Raw genomic sequence first — 20739 nt, 5'->3', positions numbered from 1 at the left:
TCTGAATAAAAGCCAACTCTGAGAAATTACCATTAGACCATGTTTATCCTCCATGGGGAGAACGAAGGTTAAGTACCATTGCTGAATCTTTAACCATACCACGTGGTTAAACTCTTAGACGAATAAGAACAAGTCTTTGATATTGACTACTAGTCTGCAGCTAGGAATTCGGTATCATTGAACGCGAAGAAAGACAACCGCCGAAACATCCATTCTATAACGAATGTCACTGAACTATCCACAATAACCGAGACAGAAGGAACTCCAACCAAAACTAACTTCTCTCCAACGATCAAGACGACACACAATGAGCGTAAATATATATATATTGATTGCAATTGTTCCCGAATGAGTGAGCGTTCATGTGTAAAGGATTAGCTTGTCAATTGTTATAATTATGAACTCTGTAGTGACTTCTTGGTCGAACGCCAATTTTTCCTTTGTCTAACAAGCCGCCATGCCGGTTCAGCCCACTAGGGCATATTTCTCCAATCATTTCATGTAACTGTTTTTAAGTTTGTTTGTTTGTTTATGCATTTCTGTGAATTAATTAGTAATAAATAAGTGATTTAAGACAATTGATGTATGGATGACTCATAGTGAAGACTGGGTTCGTGCAGATTTTACGACGTTTGGAATGAGACTAATGATTTATTTATTTTTACCTCACGTTAATCAGAAGACTATTGATCAGATATAAAAATATCTGAAAGGTTATATTGGGAAATTATAACTTTGTAATCTGACTACTTTCCCTGTTGCCCTCGAATTCGTTATTACGAATTATTACTCAGTTGATCACGTAATCCCTAATTACAGGAATCTTTGATAAAAACTATAAGTCTTCAATTTAATGATAGCAAAGACACGACATATAAATAGAAATCCAGTTATTTGACACAGATTTCTTGAGCCAAGTTTCTGATAAAACCATTATGTCAGCATTTGTCGTTTTGGCCCGTACTCTAATCATGTCTATTTTTGGAAATAACATGTAAGAGGACAAAACCTTCTCTGTTTTTAAAATCATAGGGAGTCGGTAGAGATTGCATGGTATCTACCGGCCCAGGGTTTGGTCGCACATTACCAGAGATCAACAGTAAAAGCATAACAATATATCTCAGTTGCCCAATGCGTGAGGACTTGGCAGAGCCAGCACCATTGTCAATAAAATGAACAGTCTTTTGACACAGGAAAAAAAAGTAAATCAATAGTTTGAGATTTTGGAAGTATGCCATCAAGTGTAAGTCCAGTTGCATTTGAGAGTGGTACAAATGCAGAGAGAGACCAAGTTCCTGGTGGTATTGACATGATGGTCTCGTCGGAGTGTTTGCAAATTGTAGGGCATAAAGCGAAGATAATTCACTGACCCATTGATCATCCAGCCTATTTAATCCAGGATGGCATTGAGTAAAGAGCAGGCACAGTAACAGATACATAATGCCAGATTTGAGGTATTTCAGCACAGGTGTGCAACAACCAGTAGACTGTCGTGCAAAACGTAGATTTTCCCACGGCCCAAGGTGCATCAGGTTTTCCAATCCGATAACCGCTTCTCCGCTCCTAACCTTCAGTGCGCACCAGCGCTGGCGTAGCAGGCCTTGCGCGCAGACAGACGCTCCTGATTTGGCAAGTTCCAACTCCAGAAATGTGTAGAAAAAAAATAAAGGCCTCTCAATTCGAAATCTTTGTACAAGTACATTTCGAAAAATAGAGACTGAGATCTAAAAAATAATATTTGTTACATACAGCATCCACCTTCACATCAAAAGTATTTGGTTCTGTAAACAGGATCATTAAAACATAACTCTGATTTCAAGGATCACATACAAACGGACAGACTGATTGGCTACCATCTTGGATTTGTAAATGTAATTAATAACATAATTAAGTTAATAATAAAACCAAATCTTCCATCCTTTTCCTCAACAAGCAAGATACTGAATCCAGTTGTACAGCATCCATTTGTGAATACAGAACATGGTTTCACATATCTTGGTATTAAAAATCACACCAGAAATTAGCTCCTTGAGCTCAACAAATTATGAACCCATGGTAACGAGTATAACATAATCCATCAACAGATGTACATTACTGCTTGTATCTACTATTGGTAGAATAAATATCATTAAGATTAATATTCTGCCCAAATGTCTTTATCTATTTCAATCAATTCCTCTGGCTCCACCAACTTTATTTTCCCAAAGATCTGAAAGATACTCTCAAATTGTATCTGGAGCAACAGAAAACCAAGGCTTAGACTTTCTCTTCTTTATTTGGCCTATGACAGAGGGGGGTTGCAACATCCAAACCTAAAGTGGTATTACTTGGCTGCACAACTTAGGGCTGCAATGTTTTGGTTCCCCAAGAAACCATACTTACCCTGGCTGCAGACTGAAATGCTATTCACAAAAGGCTTAACTTTGGATGGTTAGAGCGTTGGGCCAGTAACCGAAAGGTTGCTAGATCGAATCTCCGAGCTGAGAAGGTAAAAATTGTCGTTCTGCCCCTGAACAAGGCAGTTAACCCACTGTTCCTAGGCCATCATTGAAAATAAGAATTTGTTCTGACTTGCTTAGTTAAATAAAGGTTAAATAAAAATACAAATAAAAACAACTCTGCTCCCTTTAAGAAACTAAAGAAGAATACTATTAATCCCTTTGTTAAAAACACCAACTATATGGCACAAAGTACAGCAATATCTGGGCGAAATATCTGGGCATATTATCCAGTTTTACACAAATTTGGTGTAATGACAATTTCACACCTGGTAAAATTGACTAGGGGTTTAAATAAATGGACAAGAAAAGGTATTGTTAAAGTAATGGACTGGTTTAAAGAATGGACAATGACAGGTATTGTTGGGGTGGCAGGTAGCCTAGTGGTTAGAGCGTTGGACTCGTAACCGAAAGGTTACAAGATCGAATCTCCGAACTGACAAGGTAAAAAAAATCTGTTGTTCTGCCCCTGAACAAGGCAGTTGTCGTGTCTTTGGCATCATTAAACTGAAGACTTATTTATCAAATAACTCTAATTATTATTACGCAATTAAACTGATTAATCATGTAACTGTAATTAACTAGGAAGTCGGGGCACCAATGAAAATATTCAGATTACAAAGTTATAATTTTCCCAAAATTACTTTTCAGATATTTTCATATCTGATCAATTAGTCTTCTTAATTAATGAATTATTTACTTTACCTCACGTTAGTCTCATTCCAAACGTCATAAATTGTTGGTTATCTTCACTATGAGTCATCCTTACATCAATTGTCTTAGTAAATAAATGATTTAACTAAGTAATTCACAGAAATGCATAAACAAACAAAATAAGTAAAAATGGTTACAAGAAATGATAGGAGAATGTGCCCTAGTGGGCTAAACCGGCATGGCGGCTTGTTAGACAGAAGGGGGAGTGGGGTTCACCTGAGAAGTCACTACAGAGTTGATAATTATAACAATTGAAATACTAATCCTTTGCACATGAACGCTCACTCATTCGGGAACAATTGCAATCAATATATATATTTACGCTCAGTGTCGTCCTGATCACTGTTGAAAAGTTAGTTTCTGTTGGAGAGTTTCCGTCCTCTCTCTCTTTCTCTCTGTGTCGTGGTTAGAATGGATTGTTCAGAGTGACATTCATTCATTTGTTGTAGAATGGATGTTTCGGTGGTTGTCGTTCTTCGCCTTCAATGATACCGAATTCCTAGCTGAAGACCAGTAATTAATATCAAAGACTTGTTCTTATTCTGTCGGTATCGATAGTCTAAGAGTTTAACCACGTGGTATGGTTAAAAGATTCAGCAATTGTCTGCAACCTTTGTCCTCCCGTAATGGAGAAAAACATGGTCTGGTGATAGTTTCTCAAAGTTGGGGTTTTATTTGGAATTGCAGAAAAGGGCTTGTCCCAGGATGCCTGACCCTAACTGGGCTCATGGGCGGTCCTCTGATTTAGTTAAACTCAAAAGGGAATTGGAGTTTCCTTCATTAAACAGTCCAAAATCACATTACACAATCATCCTCACTCATTCATCTTATACAACAATTAGATGTAAACCTCATATCTGAGGCTATTATATAAACAGCGTTATGGTAATGTGGCCGCACCGTCTCCCATGACCTTCCGCAAGTTGTAACAAATGGACCAGTTTGTAGCTGGATTCTTCACCGATCTTTTATACCTTCTCCGGAACGTAAATGTTGTTCGGACCTCAAGTTCTGTGAGGTGGAAGAAATTCCTTTGTTCTCTATGAAAGCTCACTGTCTCTATACTGTGTGCATGAGGAGACAATCTCTTCCAGGAATTTACGACCTCTCTGACCACAGCAGCCTAGTTGTAGGGGGCAGGGAGAGGGGGTGGGGCTTGCTGTAACCAAAGAGGGCAACGTCATGACACAGTTAACCCACTGTTACTAGGCCATCATTGAAAATAAGAATTTGTTCTTAAAACTGACTTGCCTAGTTAAATAAAGGTTAAACAAAAATATATATATATATTTTTTTAAGTTATGGACTGGTTTAAAGAAAAGACTTATACAATAAAAATAAAGGGTCTCATGTCGTTTGAAGAACTAAAGGGAAGATTTAACTTGAGAAGCTTTTCCAGTCTATAACAAATCAGCCCTACAACCTCCTCTGACCACTTTAGAAACACTCTCTGTTAATGTGTGTTATGGGAAACTATTATATATATATATATATATATATATATATACACACACACGTCATTATATGGGAAAATATCACCCTTCTTGAGCTCCACAAATTTGACCCTAATACCTCAGACCTGGTGTGTTAAATGTAACACGCATTTACACACCTTGTATCATTGCCTGGAGGAATGTGCTGAGATACAAACGTTTTGGAGCTCAGTACTGCGCTATATCTCTGAGATGACCTCTACCCCAATACCACTAATCCCTAAACTATGCCTCCTAAATCTTTACCCAGAGAATCTCTTTACATAGGAGAGAAAAGACAATGGTTGACCTCTGGCTATTACAAGCTAGACGTTCAATTGCTCTCCACTGGAAGTATGTCAGTTCCCCCTCACTTGGTCATTGGTTAAAATAATTAACGTCAAGCCTGGCTCTTGAAAATTGTACTTAAATAGTGAAAAAGAAAGCCCCAGAGTTTCATAATATTTGGGATCTGTTTTGTGAGTTTTGCAAACCAGTGATATTGTAGAAGACAGAAATATTGGTACTGTAAAACTGTATATTCTCTATTTTTATGTGAATTTTGGCTAGTCTAAATGCAATCTGCATTATCTGCGACTGCACATTATACTTTTTAATTATTTAAATTATTGGAAATGTTCTGGTACCCTTCCCCAGATCCGTGCCTCAACATAATCCTTTCATGGAGCTCTACGGACAATTCCTTCGACCTCATGGCTTGGTTTTTACTCTGACATGCACTGTCAAATGTGGGACCTTATATAGACAGGTGTGTGCCTTTCTAAATCTTGTCCAATCAATGTAATTCACCACAGGTGGACTCTCAATCAAGTTGTGGAAACATCTCAAGGATGATCAATGGAAACAGGATGCACCTGAGTTTAAGGTTGAGTCCCATAGCAATGGGTCTGAATACTTATGTAAATAAGGTATTTCTGTTTTTAATTTTTAATAAATGTGCAAACATTTCTTTAAAAAACTGTTTGCTTTGTCATTATGGGGTATTGTGTGCAGATTGAGGAACTTTTTATTTAATCATTTTTAGAATAAGGCTGTAACGTAACAAAATGTGGAAAAAGTCAAGGGGTCTGAATACTTTCTGAATGCACTATGTATTCACATAAGTAGGCTGTGCAATACAAAAGGGGAATAAAACTATTCTAAAAGTGGGTAAGAGTTGAAAGCTAAAAAGGGGCGTGTCATCCTCCACTCACTATCACAAGGGTTAGTAACTACATCAGTGTCAAACCATGCAAGTCTCAGTGGCATGAAATAACATCTACCTTCTCATTGAAACAGTTCATCATGAAACAGTTCTACTGCACCTTTCATGCACAGTGGGAAGTTGGAATGAACACAAACTTAGAAAAAAACCTGTGCTTACTAAGAGAAACCGATTTCTCCTCCTCTTCATCTTTAATGTTGACATTCAGCTCCAGTGTTTGACTGCAGTCTTCCAGCTTCACTGATGCCATCTCTGGATCCTGCGGTGCAAACTGGGCTCCACTGTCACAATCAGGACCCAGTGACTGTAGGTTTCTACTCAGTGTGGAAGGAGAGAGGCAGGCTGGGTCTGTCCTCACTATTGATGTCACTGGCCTCAGACTTAATCGGAGTTGGCCTGTAGTAAAAAGAGAAACGAACACAAGTTATTGTCTTGACAGTTCTGTCACTTTATTCTATAAAAATATATTTTTTAAGTCAATTATGTAATTACAATAGATCAGGTAGCTAAGCATTGACAACAAAACATTAATTCATTCACATTAGACAAAGTACATACATTAAATTACACAACATAAGTGCACGTAACCATAACATGCCATTTATAAAAAAGAAAACGTCTCCTTTAAGCATTACTTCAAAGTATTTTTACTTAGTTACTTTACACCACTGCCAATTGTATTTCCCATTCACACCATAGTAACAATTATAGATAAAGATTGAAACAACTGAATGTGTCTTAATATTAGTACACATGTAGAAACTGATAATCATTACATTCTGCTTCAAAATAGTAGTGCGACCGTGAAATTGTCTCTCACTCATGCACCTGCACTGCTACCCCATTCAGAGACGCTAACTGCTTTAGTACACCTGCACTGCTACCCCATTCAGAGATGCTAACTGCTTTAGTACACCTGCACTTCTACCCCATTCAGAGATGCTAACTGCTTTAGTACACCTGCACTGCTACCCCATTCAGAGATGCTAACTGCTTTAGTACATCTGCACTGCTACCCCATTCAGAGATGCTAACTGCTTTAGTACACCCGCACTGCTACCCCATTCAGAGATGCTAACTGCTTTAGTACACCCGCACTGCTACCCCATTCAGAGATGCTAACTGCTTTAGTACACCCGCACTGCTACCCCATTCAGAGATGCTAACTGCTTTAGTACACCCGCACTGCTACCCCATTCAGAGATGCTAACTGCTTTAGTACACCCGCACTGCAACCCCATTCAGAGATGCTAACTGCTTTAGTACACCCGCACTGCTACCCCATTCAGAGATGCTAACTGGTTTAGTACACCTGCACTGCTACCCCATTCAGAGATGCTAACTGCTTTAGTACACCTGCACTGCTACCCCATTCAGAGATGCTAACTGCTTTAGTACACCTGCACTGCTACCCCATTCAGAGATGCTAACTGCTTTAGTACACCTGCACTGCTACCCCATTCAGAGATGCTAACTGCTTTAGTACACCTGCACTGCTACCCCATTCAGAGATGCTAACTGCTTTAGTACACCTGCACTGCTACCCCATTCAGAGATGCTAACTGCTTTAGTACACCTGCACTGCTACCCCATTCAGAGATGCTAACTGCTTTAGTACACCTGCACTGCTACCCCATTCAGAGATGCTAACTGCTTTAGTACACCTGCACTGCTACCCCATTCAGAGATGCTAACTGCTTTAGTACACCTGCACTGCTACCCCATTCAGAGATGCTAACTGCTTTAGTACACCTGCACTGCTACCCCATTCAGAGATGCTAACTGCTTTAGTACACCTGCACTGCTACCCCATTCAGAGATGCTAACTGCTTTAGTACACCTGCACTGCTACCCCATTCAGAGATGCTAACTGCTTTAGTACTTATTGGCGATAGAATCTTCTGACCAAGGGAGTTTTCCTAAGATCCATGACACTAGTCTTTTTCCACATTTTGTTACGTGACAGCCTTATTCTAAAATGGATTAAATATGTTTTTCCCCCTCATCAATCTACACACAATAACCCATAATCACAAAGCAAAAACAGGTTGAGAAATGTTCGCAGATTTATTACAAATCAAATATATATATAATCACACACCCCTCTTGTTGGTGGAGAGAACATTTTCCAGTTTCAAAGCTAATTTCCAGCTAAAGTTCTGTACACAAAATCCCTCATTTGTTTAGGAAAAACATTCCCTATCCCTCAACCCTTGCTCTCTTTACGTGACACATGTGTGCATGGCTAGAGAACCTTATGCAATTATTACTCCAGTATGTCTGTTATTCCAGAGGATGAGTCGGACGGGATTATCCCCCTCCCCCCAAACTGCCCCTGTAATTCTTTATTTTCCCCCAAACTGTCCCTGTAATTCTTTATTTTACCCCAATAAATTGGCAGTTATGATGCAAGCCTGGAGGATTTTATTCTAGGAGTGAAGATACACTATTTCAACATGTCCAGGTGATAGGGCCACACTGATAACTCCAGCTTGGTTTCTAAACCATCTATCCTTTAGTGTCACCCTAATATTTGAACTGAGAAAGTGTGATCATAATCGTTGGCATATTTTAGCGATCCGCAGTACGTCCTAAATGCCCCTCAGCCTTCAGATGTGAGCTAAACAGTTCAATTGCACTCCAGATGCACTTTAAGCCTATGGGTGAGAAAGTTAATCATTTACAAACCTTTAGGTCAGTTGTATGCTGCTGCTGCTTCTATTAACAGCAAAAGTTGCATTAAATTGACTCAATATTTTTTACTGATGCATTTGGTAATATTCAATTCATAAACACAAAACATATAAACAAAAGCATTCACTGTGAAAGTTGATAGGCTGCATGTAGCCCATTCATTATGCACACTTAACCCGATTCGATAAATCTAACTATTGTTTTCTTGAGCAAACCGAGAGCAACACCTGTTGCCAAACATAACTGACAGAAAAAATCTTGAATTGTTGCATCTCATTGTGTTGTCCTCTGGTGGATAGTTGGCTAACTTAGAAAAGGGACGATTTTAGCTATGGATGGAGATAGGGATTTTGACTTGCGGCTTTACTTAATTCTCCGTACTGGCCAATGATTATAACGGTGATTCTGATCCAACCATACATTGCGCCCCTGGCCTGAGAGGATGGAAGTTCAACATGTAGCTAGATGTAGTATGCTAATGTTACCTAGCTGGCCTGGCGCATTGTTTCCCATGAAAGTAAGTTAGACTAACGACAGTCATAGACCGTTTAGGCAACATGAACAAGGAGGATGGCATTGGTGTTTCTCTACAAGTAAGGTGAGACATATTTTTTCTACTTGCATGCATACACACACATAGAAATCAGTACCATTGACAGCCATATCATATTTAGCTTATGTTGATTGGACTAACTAGTTTTTGGTATCTTTTTGTGGTCACTGTATTAGACTAAGCAGAGGTGATTAGATGATGTTGAAGTTGAAATGGTGCTGGAATAGTGGAGGCAGCTCCTGTTTTCTTTGCAACTTGCAGTAACACTGTGGTTCTAAATCGAGTTGTTTAGTAGTGACAAAATGTCAGAAACATGACCTTGCTGTAGGTAATGTAACTGTTTGTTACACACAATATGTTTTGTAGACTTCACCCGACAGATGTTGCTCTCCTGTTATGTAATGAAAACAAATGTGTGGTTGAATGTATTCTGCCACTGTGTCTTCTTATTGTCTCAGGCCTGAGGCCTATATATCATGGTGGTTTGGCTTGGCTTCTGCATTGACTTCCCTTGCACCTATACTGGTAAAAATGTATTTCTATTCTGATTTCAGATTATCAATCCTTACAAAATAGTTTTTCTATATCACCATTAGAAAGGTGTGTAAATGGCAGTTGTTTTGGAGAAAAGCATTGCTTATCGTATAAGATACAAGTGTAGTATCTGGGATCTACATCTGTTTATATTAGTTACTATGCTGTTACTAAGCAGTGATGTATTACGACAGTGTTACGTTACTACACCTAATAGGAAATGCACATGCGCACTAGTGTGCCCGGGAACTGTAGAGCACGAGAGGTTTTGACTAAACGAAAACTTTTCTCCACAACACAAATATTACAGTCACTTGCTCTGAAGCCTAGAAGTAGTGTTGCCCCTTGCTCTCTAAAGTTATACTGTTACACACACACATAGGTTGTTATATGTTTTAGTTTGTTTTTTGGGGCTTGGCTTCTGCAGTGACTTCCCATGCACCGGTACTGGTAAAATGTAAATACTGAACTAGTATTTCTATATCATCATTAGAAAGTTGTGTAAATGGCAGTTGTTTTGGAGAAAAGCATTGATTATCGTATAAGGTACACATTTGCACGTGTTTTTTCTTGACTGATTACAATTTGATTGATGTGGTTCTATTGTACGTCATATCATTAAACGCAGACAGTGTGCACCGCCATTTTACCAACTCCTGAGACTTTTTAGATTTTTACACAAAGCCAATAACATCTCAAATACATTGACTCTTTATTAATTTACATTTGAACGATACACGTTCAAAAAGAAAAAAAAGTTATCTAGCTACGTGACTTGCAAAATAGTTTCACGTTTTTCACTCACTCGTTTTGACATAAATACCACACACAACCTTTACAAAACGTGGTAATACCTTGACGGATGTGTTACCTAACATGTTATGACGTGGTCTTTCGACATTAGAAAGTTTAAACGTGCTATTACATACCTGTAATAGTGTACACAAGGGTTACCGTCTTCACAGCACAGTTCTAGCGCTTTCGTTATCTGAAGAATGGAGCGCGCTTCCCCGGAACTACTTCTTCCTCTGCTTTGGAGTTTAACAGCGGTTGGAATAGAATATATAGCATTACCGCCCCCAACTGGACTATAATATAAACCCATTACACTTTATGATACAAAATGGGAAAACGGGAAAAGCAAAAACGTAAAAAAAAAAAACACCCAACTAACTCTACAATCATTAAAAACCCACTACCCCATTCCACTACTTTGACCCTATCTGCTCCTGCACTATGCCAACGGCCTGGGAGGATGGGACACCACCACTCAACACACAATGTAACTCTTCTGAAGTTAAATACCCAGATACTTCTCTGCAGCTGCCTCAATTATTTTCTCTGACTTACGTTCCATCCCTGAGGTAAAGATGATTACCATTGTTAAATAGCCAACCTCAATGAAGCATACAGTATATCACTCAAATCAAATTGTATTTGTCACATGCGCCGAATACAACAGGTGTACTGTATGGTGTACTGTATGCCGTGAAAGGCATACTTAAAGACCCTTAACCAACAATGCAGTTCAAGAAATCAAGAAAATATTTGCTAAATAAACAAACAAAAAAATGTTTTTAAGTAACACAATAAGATTACATAACTTCTAATGACTACTGAAAGGTCAAAATTCAAACCCTCCTTGTAAGATACACTGCTCAAAAAAATAAAGGGAACACTTAAACAACACAATGTAACTCCAAGTCAATCACACTTCTGTGAAATCAAACTGTCCACTTAGGAAGCAACACTGATTGACAATAAATTCCATATGCTGTTTTGCAAATGGAATAGACAAAAGGTGGAAATTATAGGCAATTAGCAAGACACCCCCAATAAAGGAGTGGTTCTGCAGGTGGTGACCACAGACCACTTCTCAGTTCCTATGCTTCCTGGCTGATGTTTGGTCACTTTTGAATGCTGGCGGTGCTTTCACTCTAGTGGTAGCATGAGACGGAGTCTACAACCCACACAAGTGGCTCAGGTAGTACAGCTCATCCAGGATGGCACATCAATGCGAGCTGTGGCAAGAAGATTTGCTGTGTCTGTCAGCGTAGTGTCCAGAGCATGGAGGCGCTACCAGGAGACAGGCCAGTACATCAGGAGACGTGGAGGAGGCCGTAGGAGGGCAACAACCCAGCAGCAGGACCGCTACCCTCCGCCTTTGTGCAAGGAGGGGCACTGCCAGAGCGCTGCAAAATGACCTCCAGCAGGCCACAAATGTGCATGTGTCTGCTCAAACGGTCAGAAACAGACTCCATGAGGGTGGTATGAGGGCCCGACGTCCACAGGTGGGGGTTGTGCTTACAGCCCAACACCGTGCAGGACGTTTGGCATTTGCCAGAGAATATGTGTATTCTTTAGGTTAGGTTCTACTTTATGTATTTCTCTCCCGTGTGCTGGTAAGGGCACAGATGACAGACAGGTAGGATTCCAGTTGAAGGGGTTTAATAATGCTGAAGATGTACAGGCATAGAACAGCACCGCACAGTGTACGTAGTATGGATGGGCTAAGGAACTTAGTGGTCTGGCAACTTGCCTCAAACAAAGTGTGTGTGTGTGTGTGTCTGCAAATAAAGAAATACATCAAGATACACTAGTGAATAACTGAATAAAATCTCCAATTCGCATCTCTTATAAACAATATGCATGGCTAGAACATGACTATGATGACGTAATGCTATACAGGACCATACAGTGCAATACAACGTGACTGTGACTGCACTCATTTGAGATCAAAGTGGTGCCGCTGCACGTTTTCTACAAAGCACAGCACCATCATCTTCAGTACAGAGCTACAACAGCACAATGAACCTGAATACCTCTACAGTGAAATACAATGTAATACCAAATATACCCATATGCACCATACACCTATACAATTACAGGGCATATAAGTGACACACTTTGAGACATTATCCTACACAAATACAGGGTTAAATGTTCGTAATGATATGACAACCAAAACAGAGCTAGCCAGCTCACAATAGCTAAGTTAGCTTGCATTATAAACTACTAACTTAATTAGCATTAACCTAAATATGACATTATCGTAGCAGAGGGCATCTTCAGACATAAACACTTGAAAGATGGGAAATATGTACTTCCATATCAACAAGGACTGGCCTTGACAAACACAATGAAAGCTAACTGGTGGGAAAACACAAGGACGGCTGGAACTGTCTCTCACTTCACTTCTCTCCAGCTGATCTTCTCTGAGCTGGAGATCACCCAGCATGCTCTGCACCACTTCACCGGTGGGCGGAGCTACAGCTCTGATAAGATTTATTAACATTACTGATATGATTAACTTCAAATACTTCCTAGCCTTTTGTATAGTCATTCTTTTCAAAGAGATAGCGAACAGCAAGGAGCTACAACAAAAAACGATGCCACTCACCAGATGATCATTTGTAAACAAACAACAACATGATCATTTGTTAGCAACAACATCCACCTTGAAGTTTATAACAGCTGCTGCAACCGCCATTGTCACACTACTACCACAACACAAGCAAACTAAAGTTACTAGAGTTAACGTGGGAAAACTATTGCTTGCCCCACTGATTATTTTCTCTTGTCTCTCTAAAATTCTGCTCTAATACAGTTGAATAGCAGAGGCCTTCTGTTCAGTTTCTGAAGGCCTAGCCAATCAAGTATTGGTTAACACAGCATAACATCAGTGGGTGGATCAACAGTGATTGGTGTAACATCAGTGGGTGGATCAACAGTGATTGGTGTAACATCAGTGGGTGGATCAACAGTGATGAGTGAAACATCTTCACTCCATTATTGGTTAGACCAGCCATAGCCAGGTGCATGCTGGTCAGCTTAACGTTTACATAGCAGGTTAAGAGAACTAACCTAGCAGGTTGGGATAATTAACATAGCAGGTTAAGATAATTCACGTGGCCGGTTAGGATAATGAAGTTAAGGTTAGGAAAATGGTTAGGATAATTAACGTGGCAGGTTAGGATGATGAGGTTAAGGTTAGGAAAAGGGTCAGCGTTTTGCTTAGCTAAAATGCTACAGTTGTCAAACAATCAACTGTTCGTGCAACAATCAAATCAGCCACACAAAACGGTCTTGAGTGGCAACAAATCTTATCAAATAGCTGATTCACTTTCCATATGCCACTTCTGTTGATCTTCCCACTTCTGTCAACATGCCCACTTTCAGACACACTCCATATATGCTGTTACCCATGACTCTAGCCAATGGCTGGCTGAGCTAGCTAGATTTTTCTACCCAGACTCCACCAAAGAATATCCTGATTGGATATTTTTTTCTCTTAATTAATAACCCTTCTCTTTCCAACACAAACTGAAGAGATGAAATCAGAAAATTATTAAAATTATTGTAAAGATGAAATACAAATTAAAACGAAATTTTATAAAAAATGTATATACATTTTTATCAAGCCTTATTCTTCTCCGAAGGCCCTCATGGTTCCCTACTGCTTAGATCTAGATTAAATCATCCTGACTTAAAATCTAGACTAGGGCAAGTCAGACTATTTTAAACCATGTCTGAGAAAAGCCAATTATACTAATACAGTTTAAAAGTGCACATTTGTTATAGGATTAGCCTTAATCTATGTCCACAAAACTGCACCATAGAGTTTACTAGATGAGTGAAGTGACGATCCATTCAGACCAGCCTTACTGATTGAACTTTCATAACTACATTTGTGCAGTTGGAAGTTCTTCAGGGATGTGTAATGTCAGAATTCATGACTGGGTCATAATTTATGGAGGTTTAATTTATGAATAGCATCTAGAACCTGGTTTTACCATGAATAAAATATTTCCCAATGTTCTCCTCCTCTTCTTCATCTTTAATGTTGACATTTAGCTCCAGTGTTTGACTGTAGTCTTCCAGCTTCACTGATGCCATCTCTGGATCCTGCAGTGCAAACTGGGCTCCACTGTCACAATCAGGACCCAGTGTCTGTAGGTTTGTACTCAGTGTGGAAGGAGAGAGGCAGGCTGGGTTTGTACTCACTAGTAATCTGGAAACTCTAAATAGGATCCTAGTCTGAAATAGAAGTCTGAGCTCAACCTCCTGGTCCTCCCCTGTGCATGCCACACCCCCTCCTCCCATTGTTAGTGTATGTATGAACACATTTTGAACAATGGCTTCCTAAAATGCTGTGCTGCTTACTAACACACTAGGAAAGGTTGTGGTTGATGTGGGCCATCACAGGAGAGTTCACAGCTCTTCCACTCTGAACAATGTGGTATGAAAAGGGTAACACAAGCTTCCTCTCTGGTTCCATTCCCCAATAGTAAGTGGATCATACTTGAATTGTGGTAGTAATATTGTCCCTGGACTTTGGCACCATAGAAAACACTTTTAAATGATTTATGAAAACATGCCCTTTATACTGCAAAACATCTATTTGTATGTATTGTAGAACATACTGGGGGCTAGCTAATTGGCATGTAGAGGTGTAGTGACATGTATTGATTAGATACATAGACATTTAAAATATTTGTCATGCTATCAATTAAACAAAAACATTTTCTGTATAGATAACCCATAGGCTGAGGAGTAGAATGTAGAATATTTATTTTTCATTAGCAGATCAAATCAAGTTCAATGCAGTTATCCAAACACATTCTTCATCATCAAGGACGAAAATAATACATCTAGTTTTAAAAGACAATGTAATAAACACATGTAGTAGTTTCAAAGTATGTAAATCATTAAACATAAGTTGCTTAGGGAGAGGTGAAACTTACACAATTGTTACCCGGGAGGAAAATGAGGGATTGTCATACTTTTTATATTTCAGTCAAGGGAAGGGTTTAGTATTTTTTCAAATTAAGTTCAGGAAGTGTCATGTAATTTGTAATCAATCAATTGTCATACTGCTCAGGGTTTGAGAATTAGTTGCTTATTATATCTCATGACGCCCCTCCTCCCTGATTCTCTGCTGGGTCCGCAATATCAAGTGTGCCACGTGTGGTCTCAATAAAAGGATTGTTAAATTCTGAACGAACAGAGTAGAAACTCAGATTGACAACTAGTAAAAGCACACACCAGATTTATTCAACCTACTCGACACGTCAGCTGCAAATACAACATACACGTCACATACTGACATATTTATACCTTCCATCTAGGCTGATTCACCACTCACCACCTCTAAGATAAACAACCAGTCTATTTCTCAGAGGACCTAAGTCTGTTCTTTTTACTGGCATTGTCATGGCCCTGCCTGTCCAGAGCAGCGTGAGCGAAGAGGTGTGTGAGATAGGACTGTGGTTAGTGTCGTTGGGGTGGGCCCCTCCGGACCTCCTCCCAGAGGTTTCTTCTCTCTTCAACTGTTGTCCTCATCTCCATGTTGAAGTTCCACATCTCTGCTTGCCCTCCTTCCACAGAAACTAACCTGACTTGTCAGGAACTGAGCCTGTTGCCCTTTACCTCCATCCTTATTAATACACAGCCAGAACATGTCTGGACACGTTCTGTACTTGCCTCACAGTAACTTTCCCAAAGTGCAATAAAGTAGCCTTCTAGTGACAGGAATAAGTCTATTTCAAGTTAGAATCCAACATGTTCCATAGACTATACTATAGGCCTAGGCTATACCAAGACCATGCTCGGAGAAGCAACGTGCAAACTTATATTTATAAGAAAATGGACTTCCTTCCCTAGTTTTTGCACTGCTGGGATGGTGTATATAAAACTATATAAGACTCTTAAATATTTTAATTTAAATGTTAAATATTATTTTTTTGATCACAGAAACAATGATAAAATATGAACAAATAAATTCATAATGAAATGTTAACTATATAAAGCAGCCAGTGTAATCATCTGCCAGAGAGTAGCCACAATCGGCCAGAGACCCAAGCAATACATTTGGGCCAGATAACTCACACCGGAATCCGCCCGAGCTCAATCCCGGCATCCCAGCCATAAGTAATACTGCCTAAAGCGGCCAAGACTCGGGCCACATGACGTCGGCCGAGTCTGACTCTCAGCGGAGTGCCGCGACTCTCAGCCGGAATCCGCCCAGATCCACTGTGCTTGCTGGGATGGGACAACATTCCACAATCAACAGCTTGATCAACTCTATGCAAAAGCGATGTCCCGGAGGAGGCAGCGACCCCATCTCATGTAATGGGGTAGGGCTATCCCAAGGATCCCGGAATGCACGGACGGTGTTAGTGGGGGAACAGGAAGTTCCGGACAGAAGCGCACCATTCTCCAGTGTAAAGAAAGCGCCAGAACGGTGCAGGTATGTAATAGCACGTTTAAACTTTCTAATATCGAAAGAACATGTCATATAATTTTAGGTAATACATCCGTTAAGGTATTATCACGTTGGGTAAAGGTTTGATGTGTTATTTTTGTGTCAAGCCGAGTGAAGAACGTGATAACGATAACTATTTTACAAGTTACGTAGTTAGAGCCTTTGGGGTTTGTCTGAGTGGATAAACATCGTTTTCTCAAGGTAATTTCATAAAGAATATATTGTCTTGAGATTTCTGAATTCGTTTTACAAGTTATTAGTTTTGTGTGAAATTCACGAGCTGGTAAAATGGCGTCGCCCCTCGGTTTGCGTCAACAGACTTCAGTACAGGCAGTGAGGGTGCAGCAGAGAGAGACCATTTCACAGTTCCACTACTGTTTTAAAGCTGAAAGTAATGATTATCAGTTTTCTAAATGTGTACTAATTCAGACACTAAGTTATCTTTGTCTATAAATATTACTATGGTGTGAACGGAAATCCTTTTGGTTTTTAATTTGAATAATACAGTGAAGACAAGGTTATTCAGGAAAATAGTACATAGTGCTGCCTAAAACATACTGTAACCTGGTTATAAATGGTTTTTGAGTCATTTATGCATTTATGTGAATTCAGGAAATCTACCATAGATTAAGAGCTGATTTAAAGCGTAAACGTTGTCTAATGTGAATGAATTCATGTTTTGTTGTCAATGTTGAGCTGCCAGATCTATTGAAATGAGATCAGTGCTTGACTTGGACAGGAGCTCACTGGAGCTGAGTACCGTCACTTCAATAAAAGTACCTGTCATAGAATATTAGCTCAAAGTATTGTGGCGCTCCTGCCCCTAAATATAAACAATATTTTTTGAGAGTAAAGAAAGTACCAGAACTGAGAAGACAATAACTTTTGTGTCCGTTTCTCTTCATTACTACAGGCCGACCAGAATTACATCTGAGGCCGGTAACATCAACAGTGAGGTCAGACCCAGCCTGCCTCTCTCCTTCCACACTGAGTCCAAACCTACAGTCACTGGGTCCTGATTGTGACATTGGAGCCCAGTTTGCACTGCAGGATCCAGAGATGGCATCAGTGAAGCTGGAAGACTGTAGTCAAACACTGGAGCTGAATGTCGACATTAAAGATGAAGAAGAGGAGGAGAAGATTGGGGAATCTGTTTCTCATGGTAAGCACAGGTTCTATCTAACTAAGTTTGTGTTATTCATTCCAACTTCCCACTGTGCATGAAAAGTTACAGCTGAACTGTTTCAATGAGAAGATAGATGTTATTTCATGCTACTGAGACTTGCATGGTTTGACACCAGTATGGCCAGCGTTTGTTTTATTCACTGAGCTATCTGGAGTGTTCAGAGAGTAGACTAAAGTGAAGTAGACAATCTGTCAGTGTTTATTTTTATTATAAAAATAAATAAAAAACAAACCCTTTTTCTCCCCAATTTCGTGGTATCCAATTGTTAGTAATTACTATCTTGTCTCATCGCTACAACTCCAGTACGGGCTCGGGAGAGACGAAGGTCGAAAGCCATGCGTCCTCCGAAACACAACCCAACCAAGCCGCACTGCTTCTTAACACAGCGCGCATACAACCCGGAAGCCAGCCGCACCAATGTGTCGGAGGAAACACCGTGCACCTGGCGACCTTGGTTAGCGTGCACTGCGCCCGGCCCGCCACAGGAGTCCCTGGTGCACGACGGGACAAGGATATCCCTACCGGCCAAACCCTCCCTAACCCGGACGACGCTAGGCCAATTGTGCGTCGCCCCACGGACCTCCCGGTGGCGGCCGGCTGCGACAGAGCCTGGGCGCAAACCCAGAATCTCTGGTGGCACAGCTAGCGCTGCGATGCAGTGCCCTAGACCACTGCGCCACCCGGGAGTCCATCTGTCAGTGTTTTAAAGTTCTATGAAGTGAGTCTGTTTCATGATGAACAGTTTCAATGAGAAGGTAGATGTTATTTCATGCTACTGACACTTGCATGGTTTGACACCAGTATTGCCAGCTATTGTTTTATTCACTGAGCTATCTGGAGTGTTCAGAGAGGAGACTAAATAAGTGAAGTAGACAAACTGCTAGTGTTTTAAAGTTCTATGAAGTGAGTCTGTGTAGTTACTAACCCTTGTGATAGTGAGTGGAGGATGATATGGCTCATCATTTTCATGATTTATGAGATACTTTTAGAATAGTTTTATTGTCCTTTTGTATTGTACAGCCTACTGATATGAATACATACAGTACCAGGCTACTGATATGAATACATACAGTACCAGCCTACTGATATGAATACATACAGTACCAGCCTACTGATATGAATACATACAGTACCAGGCTACTGATATGAATACATACAGTACCAGCCTACTGATATGAATACATACAGTACCAGCCTACTGATATGAATACATACAGTACCAGCCTACTGATATGAATACATACAGTACCAGTCTACTGATATGAATACATACAGTATCAGCCTACTGATATGAATACATACAGTACCAGCCTACTGATATGAATACATACAGTACCAGCCTACTGATATGAATACATACAGTACCAGCCTACTGATATGAATACATACAGTACCAGCCTACTGATATGAATACATACAGTACCAGCCTACTGATATGTATACATACAGTACCAGCCTACTGATATGAATACATACAGTAACCACCTACTGATATGAATACATACAGTACCAGCCTACTGATATGAATACATACAGTAACCACCTACTGATATGAATACATACAGTAACCACCTACTGATATGAATACATACAGTACCAGTCTACTGATATGAATACATACAGTACCAGCCTACTGATATGAATACATACAGTACCAGACTACTGATATGAATACATACAGTACCAGCCTACTGATACGAATACATACAGTACCAGCCTACTGATATGAATACACACAGTACCAGCCTACTGATATGAATACATACAGTACCAGCCTACTGATACGAATACATACAGTAACCACCTACTGATACGAATACATACAGTAACCACCTACTGATATGAATACATACAGTAACCACCTACTGATATGAATACATACAGTAACCACCTACTGATATGAATACATACAGTACCAGCCTACTGATATGAATACATACAGTACCAGCCTACTGATATGAATACATACAGTACCAGCCTACTGATATGAATACATACAGTACCAGTCTACTGATATGAATACATACAGTACCAGCCTACTGATATGTATACATACAGTACCAGCCTACTGATATGAATACATACAGTAACCACCTACTGATATGAATATATACGGTACCAGCCTACTGATATGAATACATACAGTAACCACCTACTGATATGAATACATACAGTAACCACCTACTGATATGAATACATACAGTACCAGTCTACTGATATGAATACATACAGTACCAGCCTACTGATATGAATACATACAGTACCAGCCTACTGATATGAATACATACAGTACCAGACTACTGATATGAATACATACAGTACCAGCCTACTGATATGAATACATACAGTACCAGCCTACTGATACGAATACATACAGTACCAGCCTACTGATATGAATACACACAGTACCAGCCTACTGATATGAATACATACAGTACCAGCCTACTGATACGAATACATACAGTAACCACCTACTGATACGAATACATACAGTAACCACCTACTGATATGAATACATACAGTAACCACCTACTGATATGAATACATACAGTAACCACCTACTGATATGAATACATACAGTACCAGCCTACTGATATGA

At 39.8% G+C, this 20739-nt stretch overlaps 2 protein-coding genes across 6 annotated transcripts in view; one reads left to right on the top strand and one right to left on the bottom strand.

Moving 5' to 3' along the window:
* LOC139533039 (zinc finger protein ZFP2-like) overlaps nt 1-20739 on the bottom strand; it is a 319515-nt gene that overhangs the window by 14203 nt on the left and 284573 nt on the right. Inside the window, exons 1-2 of one of the 3 annotated variants that reach the window (XM_071331222.1) lie at nt 10620-10727; nt 6069-6305 (exon numbers count right to left, since the gene is read on the bottom strand). The exons of the other annotated variants lie outside the window; for them this stretch is intronic. Coding sequence (XP_071187323.1) covers nt 6069-6159 — 91 coding nt within the window. The 5' untranslated portion in view covers nt 6160-6305; nt 10620-10727. Of the gene's footprint in view, nt 1-6068; nt 6306-10619; nt 10728-20739 lie in introns of those variants that run through there. 3 annotated transcript variants of the gene reach the window in all.
* LOC139533046 (zinc finger protein ZFP2-like) overlaps nt 16704-20739 on the top strand; it is a 55473-nt gene continuing 51437 nt past the window's right edge. The window contains exons 1-2 of one of the 3 annotated variants that reach the window (XM_071331243.1): nt 16704-16939; nt 17868-18116. In XM_071331243.1, coding sequence (XP_071187344.1) covers nt 18014-18116 — 103 coding nt within the window. In that variant the 5' untranslated portion in view covers nt 16704-16939; nt 17868-18013. The remainder of the gene's footprint in view (nt 16940-17867; nt 18117-20739) is intronic. The other 2 variants (XM_071331245.1, XM_071331242.1) reach the window with 2 other exon arrangements.

This window comes from Salvelinus alpinus, chromosome 10 (assembly GCF_045679555.1).
Source record: "Salvelinus alpinus chromosome 10, SLU_Salpinus.1, whole genome shotgun sequence".
In the NCBI taxonomy this organism is placed as follows: domain Eukaryota; kingdom Metazoa; phylum Chordata; class Actinopteri; order Salmoniformes; family Salmonidae; genus Salvelinus; species Salvelinus alpinus.
The sequence above is the reverse complement of the archived record's forward strand: the minus strand, read 5'-3'. Positions and strand labels throughout refer to the sequence as shown.